This window comes from Solanum dulcamara, chromosome 2 (genome assembly GCF_947179165.1).
Source record: "Solanum dulcamara chromosome 2, daSolDulc1.2, whole genome shotgun sequence".
Lineage (NCBI taxonomy): Eukaryota > Viridiplantae > Streptophyta > Magnoliopsida > Solanales > Solanaceae > Solanum > Solanum dulcamara.
Window position 1 is genome coordinate 20,884,684 of NC_077238.1, and position 15,413 is coordinate 20,900,096.

The following is a 15,413-nucleotide window of genomic DNA, read 5'->3' on the forward strand; positions in this document are numbered from 1 at the left end:
GATACAACTGAATCACCAACTGGAGTATAGATCAAAAAGGCTCTAGCAAGATCTCGGCACTAACAACGAATCTCATAGCAAGAGAAAGAGTAACAAAATGATAGAGTAGCACCCGGATCTAATAATGCATAAATATCAAAGTCAAAGACTTTCAACATATAAGTCACAACATCGGGAGAATCCTCCAACTCCTGACAAGTCTGAAGGGCATATAATTTGTTTTGGCGCTGACCGCCACCCGAAGTAGTAGCACGCTGATTAGGACGACCGATAGCCTGAGTCTGAACCTAAGGTCTAGCCCTACTCCTATACTTCCTTGCATGATGACCAGTTTTCCACACTTGAAACAAACTTCCAACCCCGCTAAGCACTCTCCCCTATGGTTTTTCCCACACTTCGTACATGGAGGGAAGACTTGGCCACTCGGAGCTCCTTCATGTGCCTTAGGACTTGGCACCTTGTCCTTCTCAAATTTTGAAGCTGGGGTATTTGAAGATCCTTGTCCTTAAAACTTTTGACCCTGTAAAAAATGATCATTACTACCACCAGATTTGTTGTAAGAAAATCCACCTTCAAACGAGCCCTCTTGGACTCCCTTACACTCCTCACCTTTAGCTTTTCTCTTTTAATTTGCTCGGCACAAGTCATGAGCCTAGAGATTTCTATCTCCTTGATGAGCATAGCGGTTTGGCATTCTTTCATAACCAAGTCTAACACACCCAAAATAAGCTTACTCATTCGGGCACGAGAGTCAGCTACCAAGGATGGAGCATACTTGGACAACTTTGTGAACTTGAGGGTATACTCCCTCACACTCATATTTCCTTACTTGAGGTTGATAAATTGCAACACCTTTGGTTCTCTTAACTCAAGTGGAAGAAGTGATGAAGAAATGTAACTTTAAACTTTTCCCAACCTATGGGACCTTCTTCGACCCTTTTGGCTTTCCATTGGTTGTACCACACTTGAGCACCTTTGAGTTGGTAGGCCGCCAATTCTTCTTTCTTTTTCGAAGGCACTCTCATAATTTTAATATTTTTTTAAAATTTATCAACAAAGTCTTGGGGATCCTCATCAACCTTAGATCCATGAAACTCGGGTGGGTTCATTCTCGTGAAGTCTCTAACCCTTGAAGCCGGAGTAGATACATTGGGAGGAAAAACTACTCCTTAATTCACTTGAGTAGTCATGGCTTAGGCTAGCATCTGAAAAGCGGCTCAGAACTCCACATTAGTCACTTGTTCATTCAAAGGAGCATTTGGAGCTTGTGTCTCCTCTTCAACATTCCTTCGGTCGGTAGATCTTTGTGGAGATATGATTTTGTAATCGCAAAAAAATGCGTTAGAGGAGGAAACCTTAGAGTTCAACTCTATAGCACGATAAGATCATGAAGGATGTGAAGTGTTTCCTAAGACACCTTACAACCTCTTATTCATACATGTGACGCGCTTCACACTGATGAACAAGACTTTACTTGACGCAGCATGTTAGACTTCCTAGGACAATTGAACCTTGTGCTCTGATATCAAATTTGTTACGACTCGACCTAGGGCCTAGTCGTAACACGACGATTAGAATCTCGAAGGACCCCAACCAAGCCTCTTAGCAACATATTCATGAGCATACATAAGGTAAATGAAGTAAGTATACAAAATCAAAGGGATCAGAAGAATGAACTCAATATAAGCATAATTCTTGAAATGAGAAAATGACAACAAACTCTTCACTATTTAACATGCCTCTACTACTAGATGTGGGCGTGAAACAATCTCCCAGCTCACCCAGTAGACAACATAAGAGTAATGAAGTACAACTATCAAATAGGAAACAAATGTCACGTCCTCAAACTGTGAGGACTCACCAATAAGAAGCTAATAAAAAACTCTAGCCACGAGTGTGAGGGGGATGAACGTAATTGTCGGATCCTACATTATGATATAATATAAGCAAAAAATATGTGTTAGTACATGAAATGCACTAAGCATGTGAGAATATGCATGATCAATAAACATAGGACATAATTAATATAAATTATGGAATGCAAGACCAATATCTTTAAAACATGAATAAAGTCATGAAAACATTTAAACATTTATCTCATTGGTCATGCATCAAAAGAATCTCATAATCATCACAAAAACTCATAACTCAACTGAAACTATTGTGGGATAGGATCTTTAACCAACATATAAGACCATGCGAGTGAATACATGGAATCTGATGACTCCTGCATCGAGACAGGGGAGGCTACCTTACAGGGCATACTCCATTAGTAACTCTTTTAACTTTTTTATGTGGATCCACTAGCTTATCCATATAGGAATCTATAAGCCTACGCGGTCAACTTAGTTATAGGACAATGGGATCTTACTATGGGTCTCTTGCCCTAATTGTGGGAAAGAATGCCTATCCCAAGGTCCACTCGGTGCTTAGCTAATATTCCAATGAAACTTTCAAAAAACATGATTATAAACATCATAGGAAAGACAATAACTAATATCAATCCATATTTATAAAACTTTGGACTTTGGAGTTAGACAACCTTAGAGTTAGACAACCTATCCTTATTGAACTTTGGAGTCAGGGTGTTGGAGGAATTTTGGCCCGAGTACTTTTGGTGAAATTAAGGACGACCACCATTTTCAGACTTTGGAGTCAGAGTGTTAAAGGTGATATTGCCTCGGTCTACCCATCCCCATGAGACAGAGAGACGTGATCTATGTCTCATGGAAGCACTTGATTTTTATCGAAAGGTAAACATCCATGCCCTCGTGATTCAACATATGTCTCGTGTTGTGCAAATTGTAAGGAACACGACCTATCCTATGGTTATTTCTTGTCAAGGGTTTTTGATGTTTGTGAGGTTCCATGTGGTACAAAATAGATGTGCACTAGGCAAGAAATGCTAAGGGATCCTAGTTTGACTGAATGTGAGGTTGGGAAGCCGGTTGCTCCGGGGCGCATGTATGTGGCCTCTCTTCTTATGGATTTGCAGCATGCTTAGGATCGCATTATTACTTTGGGGGTCAGATGTACATTTTCCAATTTGAAAATGAGTGCCTTCGTGCGCAAATGCTTGATGAACAACTTACACTAGGGAAACATTTTGATCAAATATATATTTGATGTCTCGGGATGGTTCTTCCTCTTATACTCCTAGCTCTTGACTCCAGTATTTTTTTGCCTATCCAGTGGTATTGTTACTAGTAATTGTGCATTAGACATATTGTTTTGTGTTGCAGATATGGTGCTTGACCGTAATGATGCATTGTTTTGGAATGTTTTTTTGCTCTCTTACTTGCCATCTTCATCGTGATGAATGGATAATATGTTTTTCTTATGATTTGTGTTCTTATTTACTTTTAACATTGTGCTCCTTGCACTCTCTCTGAGTTAGTTACTTGTAAGACCCCATAAGTTGAAAAGTAGAACGAAAGAAAATTTTCAAAAGAGTTGAAACTGTCTAGAACTATGAGTCAGTCTACGACTCATTTAAGTTATTACGGGTCATAAACTCGGCTCGTAGAGGTGAAGGTTTTCAGACATGCAAGACGAGTCATTTTGATGACTCGTAAAGACGACTACGAGTCATAAACACAACTAGGAACAAAATATGAGAGACTTGATTTTCATGACTTTCTCAAGATCTGCCAGTCCTACGACTCGTCACTACTTCTACGAATCGTAGAACTAGATCGTAAAGGTGCCCAATCCGAAATTTAATGAGGGGTAGTTTGGTATTTTTCCTACATTTTAATAATGTATGTGGGATTTTTAAGGACTAGATTCATTATAAATTGTATTCTAAATACTTCTAAAACTCTTTTATTCCCTCATTATTTCCCCAAACAAATTCTAGACTTCTCTCCCAAGGCTTCTCAAGAGTTCATCAAACTTTGGTTAGAGTTTCTTCAAGATCAAGTCTCCTCTCTCAAATTCAAGTCCAATTTCAATTAAGGTATGTGTGGATTGATTCATGAGTCCCTTCCCCTCATGAAGTCCAAGGTTTATTTCAAAAATCTCATGAATTTTCATTACCTCCAAACTCCAATTTTGAAGAATTGTGTTGGGCTGTTTCAATTTCGTTTTAAATCATTACTAATGGTCATTATAAGTATGTTTCTACGTAGACTACATGATTTCAAGTTGAATTATGAATGCACATGCATGAAGTTATTTTCTATGGTGAATTATATGAATAATGATTATGAAATTCAATGTTTTCAAGGTATTCTCATGATTTTCAATTAAATTGATTATGTATATGAGTTTTAATCTAAATTCAAGTATGAATAATGATCATGAATTACAAGTATGTTCAAGATATGAATTTCATGCAAGTTATGAAGGAAGGTGACTTAGGGCCCTATGTGGTGACCTAGGAAATAATTATATGAATTATGCAAGTATGATTTGTAATGATGAAAGGTCAATACTCACATTACAATTACGTTATGAAATGAGCTATTCTATGAATTATGAAGTTTATGAAGAAGTTATGATATATGCTAAGTATGATTACTATATTATGTATTCCGTGGGATTTGATCTAGCACCAAGTGGACTTAAGGTAGGGACCCTACCAAAAGCCTTAGTAGCAGCCTCAAGTTCCTTAAACTACGTGCTACTATAGGTTGTCTTCATGTCTTATCTATTGGATCCACATATAGCGTACGTACATGACCCGCCTAGCGGGGTAGAGTCTACCTTGGCAAGTAGATTTCCCTTTTCTTCATTGTGTGGGGAGACAACGGGATTCCATGTTATAGCTCGCATGGTCTTATTGTCGGTTATGGTTCCTATCCCACATATATATATGCTTATTATGTTATTTTATGATTTTCAACTAAGTCTTTTAAATGCTTTGATCATTATAGTATTCCTCATGACTTTACTTATCCTCTTTACTATGTACGCTCTTGATCATTGCATCTTATGATTTATATTGCATGTCATGCCCACATACTTAGTACATTTAAATATACTAATACATATTATTGCCTACATTGTCTCATAATGTAGGGGTTGAGGTTGAGAATCATATCCATCCACGTGGCTAGTAGAGCTTTCTCATCAGCGGAGTTGTGGTGAGTCCTCATCTATCCAGCACTAGTTATGAGATGTTGTTTTCTTACTTCCAAAGACATTTATTTTCTTTCATATTGAGGGTGAGCTAGGGATATGTCTTAGCCCCTACCCATATTCATGATTAGAGACAGTAGTTAGACAAATGTTTTGAGTCTATGATCTCAAGTCACATTCTCCTATATAAATCATGGTTTAGACTCTCTCATGCTATTACTGCATTTACTTTACCTTATGTATGCTTTATGATATGTCAAAAGGCTTGGTTAGAGCCCTTCGGAGTTTCGATTGCCGTGGAAGCATAGTGTATCACAAGAGTAAGTGCACATGTATATATATTTGCCCTTATCAAAAAGGAAGAAAATGTAAAGCATAGGATTTTGATGATAGAGCTATGAACCAGGTCCCTATTGTCGGATGTGAAACAGCAGCAACTATATGTAGCAGTACATATATTATTTATTATTACATATGTCCGCCGGAATAAAATTAATCATTGAAAAAGGAAAGAATGCAAGGCAGAAGTGTTGGTACTTCGAAGAGTCCATTTCAAAAGAGGAAAGCGATTATTTATAGAAGCAGTCCTTGATTAGGAGTTGGACTCCTTTACAATTGCACATAATTGTGTTTGACTCAAACATGGAAATGTAAGGATAAAATTAAAAGTGTACGATATATATAAGGAAAAAGCATAGCGTTCAGACTACCTTTTGCAAACTCTAAATTGGCAATCTAAAACAACAAGAAGGAGAAGAACTCAACTTAAACGATCTAAGGTTATTGTTCTGCGATAGGTAGAATTAAGGGAAGTTCTTGAAATAAGACTATTACTAAGTTGTAATAGTTTCTAGGTTGTGGTTTAAGAGTTTATTGATTATTGTGAGGTTTTGTAACAAGAAGCGAGTTTGACTTCTTGGAGAGTAGTTTCAATAGTTTGAGTGAACTATTGAGTTAAGGTACTAGAGTTAGTCCATTAGATTGCTAAGTTGTAATCCGAAACATTGTTCTTGATAAAGTTTAGTGAAGTTTGTAGTTGAAAGCCTACGAAGTGTAAGACGTGGTTTTTTACTCCCTTGAGCAAGGAGTTTTCCACAATAAGTGATTGTTTCTGTGTTCGTCTTCTTACTGTTTACAACATACTAAGAACCAGGTTCTTAGTAGGTTTTTCAATCTCAAACGGATCATTGTTTTCTCAATTCATGCAATTTTTCTCTCAATCTTCTCACTCAATTCTCATGTAGAGTCGAAAATCTTAGTAGCTTAGTTGATTGACTATTTGAGCTTCCACCTTCTCGGTGAGGATTCGATTCCCTATATTGTAATTTCCTCCCCATTTTCCCTTCTCTTACCCCAATTTTCTTAAAAAAAGAAAAGTCTCATGTAAAGTATTTTGTATTCCTTAGCAAGAACCTAAGTAGATTCGTATCTTCTCCAACTTTATTCATGTTTTATTGTGTGAATAATTGTATTTTCGTCAATGGGGAGGTGGGAAGGGGGGGGTGGGGGTGTTTTTCTTTGTCGGAAAATTATTTTTCCAATGAAAATAATCGCATCCACCATTTGCCAACAAAAATTAACAAAATTTAAATATATGAAATTGAAATATGTAATCTACTTTTTTTTTCTCTAAAAAGTAACACAAAATCTTACTTTCTACACTTTACAATCCCAAAATGTATGACCTGGATTTACAGGACTGCTTGATAAACCTCTATATAAATAAATATAAAATTTTAACGCTATGTACTCTTGAAAATGGCTAATCTTTCAACAAAGTATAGGGGGAGGGGGGGGGGGAAATTTAAAGATGAACAACATGAACACTTTTTAATGAATAATTAAATATTTTAGCGATATTTTTTATTTATTACCATCTATAGCAATACATATTATGATATATATATCATGTATTAAAAGTGATTATGCATATAATATAAATGTATTATAAGTGTTCTAAAATATACTACGTTTGTTTGGTAAAAAATTGACGCAATGTATTATAAGTGTATTAAAGTGTGATAAATATATTATCCATAAAAAAATTCTATTATATAAGTTTTATAAATTATTCTCGATAATATATATTAAAACTGTATTAAAAATATATTATAAATGTCCAGTATAAAAAATATTATTACTATAAATAATAAATATTTTCTTAATATAATATATTTGCATAAGTTTCCCTATAATATATTTTTATAAGTTTCTCATAAATTAATGTGTGGCAGGAGTCTAGAGGCCTTACCGGCTGTTAAAGAGTTTAGCAATCTATGAAAGTGATACAGTCTACTAGTTTAATGTGCTATACGTAGAAAATAGAAACTTTGTTTTTACACATTATTTTAGTCAACTTTTACTTTTTAGCTATCATTTAGGTTCCAGACTCTATTTAAATGAAACAAACGTGATGTATTACATAATGTATTCGAAAGTGATAAAAAAAGAAATTTTGGATAATTTTTTTAAAAATAGGAATAAAGAATAATTGGAAAAAATCACTATAAGATTTAGGTAAAATTATTTTAATCAACTTTTACATTTTAGTTATTATTTAGGTTCTAGACTCTATTTAAATGAAACAAATCTGATACATCACTTTATGTAATATACTGATCGAATACATTATTTTACATGATGTATCAGGACATACGTGATGTATTCAAAAGTGACCAAAAAAAAGAGATTTCAGATAATTTTTAAAAGAGTAGGAATAAACTGTAATTAGAAAAAATCACTATAGAATTTAGGTAGAATTATTTTTAGCAATTTTTACCTTTTAGCTATTATTTAGGTTCCAGACTCTATTTAAATGAAATAAACCTGAATTGAAGTGTCAAAAATGAAAACTAAGAACAAATTTAAAGGCTTGCATATGTATTTGGCCCAAGTAGAAAGTCATCTTATTTTGTCTCTCCTATTTTCATTATTTAATATTATTATTTTTAGCTTGATTTCTCAGCAAAAAGTCAAATTAACTAAAAGTTGTGTAATTCGAACTTTTTTCTAAAAAAAAGTGCGACCAATGAATCTTCTTCTTCATCTGGGGCTTTTTCAGAAGTATTTTCAATTTAGTTTTCAATTCCATACATCAATCAATTAGGGACCATTAATTTTTTATTTTATTTTAATTTTTTACTCGAAGTATTTAAGAGATAATATAACAAAATCTAACAATAGTTTCCACTTTTCTAAATATAACAATAGAAATCTAACAAATAAGGTAAAAACATAAAAAGACACCATAAATATTTTACCATCAATTACGTATATAATTCCTTTAATTTCTCCTAGTGTGTTGTACCAATCCACGATTTGATTTAATCGTGATTAACAATATACTTACAAAAATTATCTTATAAAGTATAATTCTAAAGTTGTGAAATCTTTGTAACTCAGTAAGTTAGTTAGCTGAACTTCTAACTTCTCCACATTGTAATCCCCTTCTCCTAATCCCAATTTTATTTTAAAGTTGTTGGTCACTATTTATCTTACGGTTATTCACCCTACTTATGTTTTTTTTTATGGGTAAATACATGCTTATGGTAGGCTTATTATATCTCCAGAGAAACAATTTGTTGTGGACTGTTGGTATCTAGTGCCTCAAAGAATGAATACCTGTGATTTCCTAAAACAAAGGAGGCACTAAACAAAATTATCCTCTCAACTCCAACAGATTAAAACTGGATTCTATAAATAGCTTTCTTGCTATAACCTCCTTTGAATAACACAAACTTAGTAACCAAAAATACCAACCAAAACAAAACAAAACAAAAAAAACCAAAAAAATCAACTATGTCCAATATGTTCTTCCCACATTTTCCTCTTACCCTCTTCTTCTGTTTCTGCCTATTTTTCTCATTTTCATATGCTCATTTAAAGAGCCATGAAACTCCCCATTGTGATTGTGATTGTTCCTCTGCTCATAACAATAGGCATGATAATATTCCCACCAAGCCCAGTAATTCTTCCCCCGCTCATAACAACAGCCATGAAGTTTCCACCAGGCCCGGTAATTCCTCCCCTTCACATTACAACAGCCATGAAATTCCCACCAAACCCAGTAATTCTTCCCCCGTGCATAACAACAACCAGGAAGTTCCTGCCAACCCTGGTAATTCTTCCCCAGCTTATAACAACAGCCATGAAGTTCCCACCAGGCCTGGTAATTCCTCCCCTGCACATAACAACAGCCATGAAGTTCCCACCAGTAATTCTTCCCCCGCGCATAACAACAGCCAGGAAGTTCCTGCCAACCCTGGTAATTCTTCCCCAACTCATAACAACAGCCATGAAGTTCCCGCCAAACCCAGTAATTCTTTCCCCGCGCATAACAACAGCCAGGAAGTTCCTGCCAAGCCTGGTAATTCTTCCCCTGGTCATGTCAGATAGTTCACAATATATGTGACATGAGATTGAACCACATCAAAAGGCAGATATGAATTTGAAAGCTTTATATATTGAGGGTGTTTGGGATGACACAAAATATTTTAAAGAAGTTCCTTAAAATTAAGTTATTTTCTAGTGTTTAGTTGCCAGAAAATATTTTCCAAGAAAAACATGTTATACCGAAAGGAGAAAAATGTCTTCTCCCACTTTTGGGTAGAAGTCATTTCCTTCGCAATTATCTTAGCTCTTAATTTAGAACTGTAATTAAAATTTAAATCCATGCTATAATTTTGAAAGAACATATGATGATTCTGAATAGGCTTGACCCTTACATACAAGCCTCCTCTGAATAGTAGACAAGTTACTTTGTAGGCTTTGTTGTATCACGAAGAGACTTGTCTGTATATCCCCAAATAGTATACGGACAATATCTCTTTACGGAAGTGGTTTTCACACCTCAAAGCTTTTCTTTTTCTAACTTCCTCTTATATTATCTTTGTACCAGGGAACTCTTCCCCTGCTAATAACAATAGCCACGACACTTCAACCAGGCACAATAACTATATAGGATGCTTCGACAAGGTCTATGCTTTTGGAGACTCCTACACTGATACAGGAAATGCTAATATACTGGATGGTCACACATCGAGCAGTTCAGAAAAATCAAACAATAATTTATGTGATGGGCATTTGATGATAGATTTTCTATGTGATGCTCTTAAGTTACCACATTTGCCACCCTTCCAAAATACCTCAGCAAATTTCTTAACTGGGGCCAATTTTGCAATAGCCGGATCAACAGTTCTCCCCAAAGAGGATTTTTCAACTGAGAAAATTACTAACCTGTTCTGGAAAGGAATACCAATGAACTTTCAAACTCAGATTGATTGGTTCAATAAGTTGAAGCAGCAGATGGGATGTACAGATAAAAATGGTAAAAGTTGCCAGGCTGAATTGGAGAATGCACTCTTCTGGATAGGCTCTGTTGGTGTTAGCGACTATGCTCGTATACAAGGGGCCTCTTTATCTTCACATTGGCTCACACAGCAGTCTGTCCATCAAGTTAGCAGCCTAATCGAGGTATGCACATGAAAGTTAACTTAATTGCCTCCATAAAAGCTCTTGACATAGTACTATTTATGACAATCAGTATTAAAACCTCTTTGGTCAAGCTTCCAATATATGCTTACATTGATACGTATTTTGTGTCAAATGAGGTTCTAGAAAAAGTATTTTTGGATAATAGCAGTTTGTGTTTGCCAAATCATCTGAAATGCACTACTGTTAGTATTTATAGAAACAATTTGTGTTTGACCAATCTTTTCAAAAATGTTTTTGAGTGTCAAATCTCAAATTACGAAGAAAGATATGAAAAAATTTCAAATGATTTGCAGTATTTATTTATGAGAGACCTTGATTAAACTTTTCAATTTCATTTAATTAAAATGTTAAAATAAAATCACACAGAGAGGGAACAAGTTTGCGGTACTTTGGACATATATATATGTATTGTTGAAATTGCATGACCTACGTTTATGTGCGTATTTGGGGATAGTTTGACAAATTTTTTGGTGAAGGTCCGGGAAAAAAAATTAAAATCTTTTGCTTCTACTGTTATGAAGAAGCTACTTTTCCAGGCTTTTTCCCTCACAACAGAAAAAACTGTTTCTACTACTAGTCATTCACAGAATCATAGCCAAATACCTTAATGTTCCAAAGTAAGCTCTCTTGTTTTAGAAGAATAAGCACTTGTAGTTTCCTAGAAGTTTGGCCAAACAGACTATTAGCATCACAGGTATTTAACATCACAGCGATGCTAAATAGATGGTGTTATATGTATAGGCAACACTGCAAAGCGGAGCAAAGTACATCGTAGTTCAAGGCTTACCACCAATAGGATGCCTTCCACTACATATCTCGTTGTGTCCAGTGAAAGCTGCTCTTGATAATATGGGATGTGCAGGAGCTGTCAACGCAGCAGTGATGATGCACAACCAGATCCTGCAAAGGAGATTGGAAAGATTCCGTAGTTTATATCCTAATTGTCATATCTTATATGCTGACTACTGGAATGCATATCTAACAATTAAGATGAACCTACAAAAGTACCAATTTGAGGAACCTTTCAAACCTTGCTGTGGAGCTGCAGGGGGACACTTCAACCTGCATTCATTGTGTGGCTCACCTGGCACCGTTAAATGTAATGATCCAAGCAAATTTATCAGCTGGGATGGAATCCATCTTACAGAAGCGATGAATCGGAAAGTCACTGATCTTTTCCTCAATCAAGGCTTCTGTCAACCATCTTTTAGTGAGTTGGTCAAAAGTAAGAGTGGCATGTAGATTGGACTCAATGTAACCTAGTAAATAATACCGCTCCGGAAAGACCAATCAAGAGAGCGAGATAATTCCCTTGTAAGAATGAAAACTTTTAGAGTAGGCAGATTACCTCTTTTATCAATAAAGATAGACAACCTTTGTGGAGTGCAATAAATATTTTCACCAAGCTTCATTGTAAATACACATGTATTGTCATGCATAAATTTATATATGTGGTAATTTAATGAACTGGAAGGACATTCTTCCTTTGTTGAGACTTTCAACAGCTCTCAGCGGTTTTAACTGTAAATCGGCTGGACACTCCAGCTAACTGCTCCTACACCAAAATTGCAAGTCTTTTATATGTTTGTACTTCACAACAAAAAAGGCTGCTTTTTCCCATCAAAACATCTTCCATTCCTCTTTAGTCTTTTGTCAATTCTATCTTGCCAATCTGATAATAAGCACTTGAAATTGTGTGGCATCACCCAGTCAACACCAAAAATGTTATAAATAATGTCCATTATCTGTTGGGTACAGTAGCAATGAAGCAAGAGGCAGTTGATAGATTCTTGTGAGTTCAATTGCAGAGAATTTTCTTCTCTGCAATTGTTTTGGGTAAGGCATTACCTGGGTAGCAATCCACCTTTAGGCTACTTTGGTGGTGCTTTTGTCCTCCATATCATCATCTTCCAGAGCCAATTGTTGTGCCAGTACACTAGCTTTTGAAGAATATCGTAGCACCGTTTCAGGGAGAAGAAGACACTGCTGCTAGCAAGCCCAAATTGAGAGTCCACCCAGTTGTCATCAACAGAAATTGGCTGCAGAAGTGTCAAAAATGTGTCTGATATCTTGGATTTCTCAATCATTGAAGTTTCTTCTGAACTATAGATGCCATTCAGAGAGTAAAAAACAGTCGGCCACCATAACATTTTTGTTTAGGGCTTAACTGTAGAGAGTAGGGAATTCATCCTCTAATCTCCCTGATTCAATTCATCATCTCTCCAAAAATATTTCTTCGTTCCATTCCCACCTTCATCGTGATGTTGCTTTATCATGCTATCTTAACTTTACTGCTAAAATATAACACGTCCTGGTAAAGCTCTAGTAAAATAAGAGAATGTATAGTTTGCATAATCAAAAGCAAAGGATATGCACTATCGATGTGATATAATACATATAATTGATATAAAATTCTAAATAAGGAGCTTTGGGACATTATTTGGAAATAAAAATCTGTTATTGATCATGAAGAGGGCATCAATACCACCACAAAGACAGCATGGAGGTGGTTATTTCTCTGTGAAAATAAGGAGAATTTCTCCCACCAGAATTATGTACATTTGAAGGTTTTCTTTCTCTATCTGTACACTACTTATCTCAAATGTTTTATGTCATATTAGGTATTCATAATACATCAAGAACAACGCTTCAGGAGAATCCTTAGGCAGGCTGTTAACATACAGATAGAAATGCAATAAATCCTCGATGGAAACAGTTTCAGGATCAACAACTTCATCATTGCAGGTGAGGACCCACAAGTCTCTTGACTTAACTCTCTTCAAATTACCACGGCAAAAGGGGCAGGATTCGGATCTTGTATTCCTGAAAGGTTGAGAAAGCAATATTGTTCTCAGCCGAGTTCTCAGAATAATGAAAGACATGAATAGAGAGAATGTAGATATAATTTATTATTTCTAAGAAAATGTAGCTATTTTACCAATCACGATAGCAATTAATGCACATTGCATGGCAGCAATTTGGTAGGACCATTTTGTTACAAGGCTCCAAGCATATTCCACATTCATCTTCTCTCTCTGCTTCAAAGTTGGAAAATTTGGAGTCTCCTTTCACTTTCTCTTGAGAACTTCCTATGCCATTATTTACAACTTTACTATCATCCAACGCCACCAAGTTAGAATGTAGCTGCTGTAGTGATGGCAGTATAACGCCTGTAATTTTGTCATTATTAATGGTAATGGTTAAGCACAATCAAGGTGTAAAAAGCTTAGTACATATAAGAGAATGAGCGACTAACCATAAAAGTCGCTAATAGTTGCTCTTCTTCCATGTCTAGATATTCTTGGTCTCCCATCTGTACGCACCTGTCAAAGGAGAGGGGTTGTTAGAAAAATGACAAAAGTAGGTAAAAAGTGACAGAACACTAAATTGTGCAACTATAATCTTCGTTCTCACTAACAAAGAGGGGAAAGAAAAACACGGGATATTTTATAAATTCAGAAGCTAACTGGAGTTGCATGATTCCTTTTTGGCAAGTGGCCTTTGACTTGCACATGGGAACACACATATCGACTCTTCTAATGCATAGCCCGTACATGAATAGAATTACGAGAGAAAGGGTTACGACAAAAAACTCAGAGTAAACAGAAAATTAGGGAACATACCTTGTAAATGAGGACATGAAAGAAATTCAGATATCCAGGAAGCAGACAAGTGCAGGAACTATCTATCCAACGGAGCAAAAACAGAAACACAGGAGCCAATCCATTGTAGGTCAGTTTCATTTGAAGACGTGCTCCACTCTTCTCTCTTGGAATTGCAGCAGCCCTGCAAGCAAACCAGCATATTAGTTAAAGACCAAATGAATTCTTAGACAGAAACAAGAACTTCCATTGTCACCCAAAAACAAATATAAAAGAAAGGAAAAATGCGCAATGATTTTAATAAATACTAAGGGTACTTCAAATGCTACAAGTTGCAAGCATGAACAAGCTGGAGAAATACAGAGACTGGTACACAGTAAATCCCAATTTCCATCAGGGCTTACAACATCAGATATGACCAAAAAGCAAAGGGAAAGTAAACACTAGCAATCATGAACTCTCATTCTTATTCCAAAATAAAGTTGATATCAACAAAAAGCTAGTGAAGCTAAAAGCAGGCTCTCACAGCACCAACACCGAAGTCATGCAAATTATTGGTTTGCCAATAGTAGAGCCACATTAAAGTAACAACAGCCCAAAAGGGATAATCCAAACCCCTAATTAAACAAGTACAATTATTATCTCCTCCATTACACAATAGCACAACCATGGTCTTTATTATCAAAACAAGTATCCAAACTGAAAGCATGTCAGTAATAACCCTCCACTAATAAACTAACCCAGAAAGCAAAAATCAAGTCTTTGTAAAGCAAAGATGAAAAGAACTTACAGAGTATTGGCATACTGAATATCAGCCTCTAGGACTTTCAAGGAATCCTGATAAGAACTCCTTCCAAGCTGGTAATTCATCATCTCCATCCCCCCTCTTTGAGGATTTTGGTCCCTTTACCACTCAAGAAAACTGCTTTTTATGTTTTCTTGGACAAACAAAAAATGACAAAAGCAAGTCTTCTTTCCCCACACACAAGAAAACTGAAAATCCCACGATGTCTGTTCTTGTTTTTGTGCAAAAAAAAAAAATTCAAGAAAAGAAGAACCCCTTTAGATCTCTTCCACCCTTTTTCAAGAACACTATCTTTATGGAGAAAAAGAAATTCTCTTTTTTTTTCTAAAAGGGTCGGCTTTGAATGCGACAGCTTTCTAGTTTTTGTTGGTCATAAAGAAAATAATGGTTGGAAGAAGTGCAAATTTGTGCTTTTCAACCAAGAACCCTTA

The 15,413-nt window shown here is 35.7% G+C and overlaps 2 protein-coding genes across 2 annotated transcripts; one reads left to right on the forward strand and one right to left on the reverse strand.

Annotated features, from left to right (window-relative positions):
• Positions 1–8,529: 8,529 nt before the first annotated feature.
• Positions 8,530–12,953, forward strand: LOC129880429 (GDSL esterase/lipase At3g48460-like). The gene is made up of 3 exons (XM_055954461.1): positions 8,530–9,473; positions 9,954–10,554; positions 11,317–12,953. Exons 1-3 carry the CDS (start codon positions 8,881–8,883, stop codon positions 11,815–11,817), a joined length of 1,695 nt encoding a protein of 564 aa, XP_055810436.1. The 5' UTR covers positions 8,530–8,880; the 3' UTR covers positions 11,818–12,953.
• Positions 12,954–13,011: 58 nt separating this feature from the next.
• On the reverse strand, positions 13,012–15,384 carry LOC129880428 (E3 ubiquitin-protein ligase AIRP2). Its single transcript, XM_055954460.1, has 5 exons — positions 14,968–15,384; positions 14,199–14,361; positions 13,832–13,898; positions 13,514–13,745; positions 13,012–13,398 (listed from the first exon to the last, which is right to left on the reverse strand). Exons 1-5 carry the CDS (start codon positions 15,054–15,056, stop codon positions 13,188–13,190), a joined length of 762 nt encoding a protein of 253 aa, XP_055810435.1. The 5' UTR covers positions 15,057–15,384; the 3' UTR covers positions 13,012–13,187.
• Between the last annotated feature and the right edge of the window lie 29 nt (positions 15,385–15,413).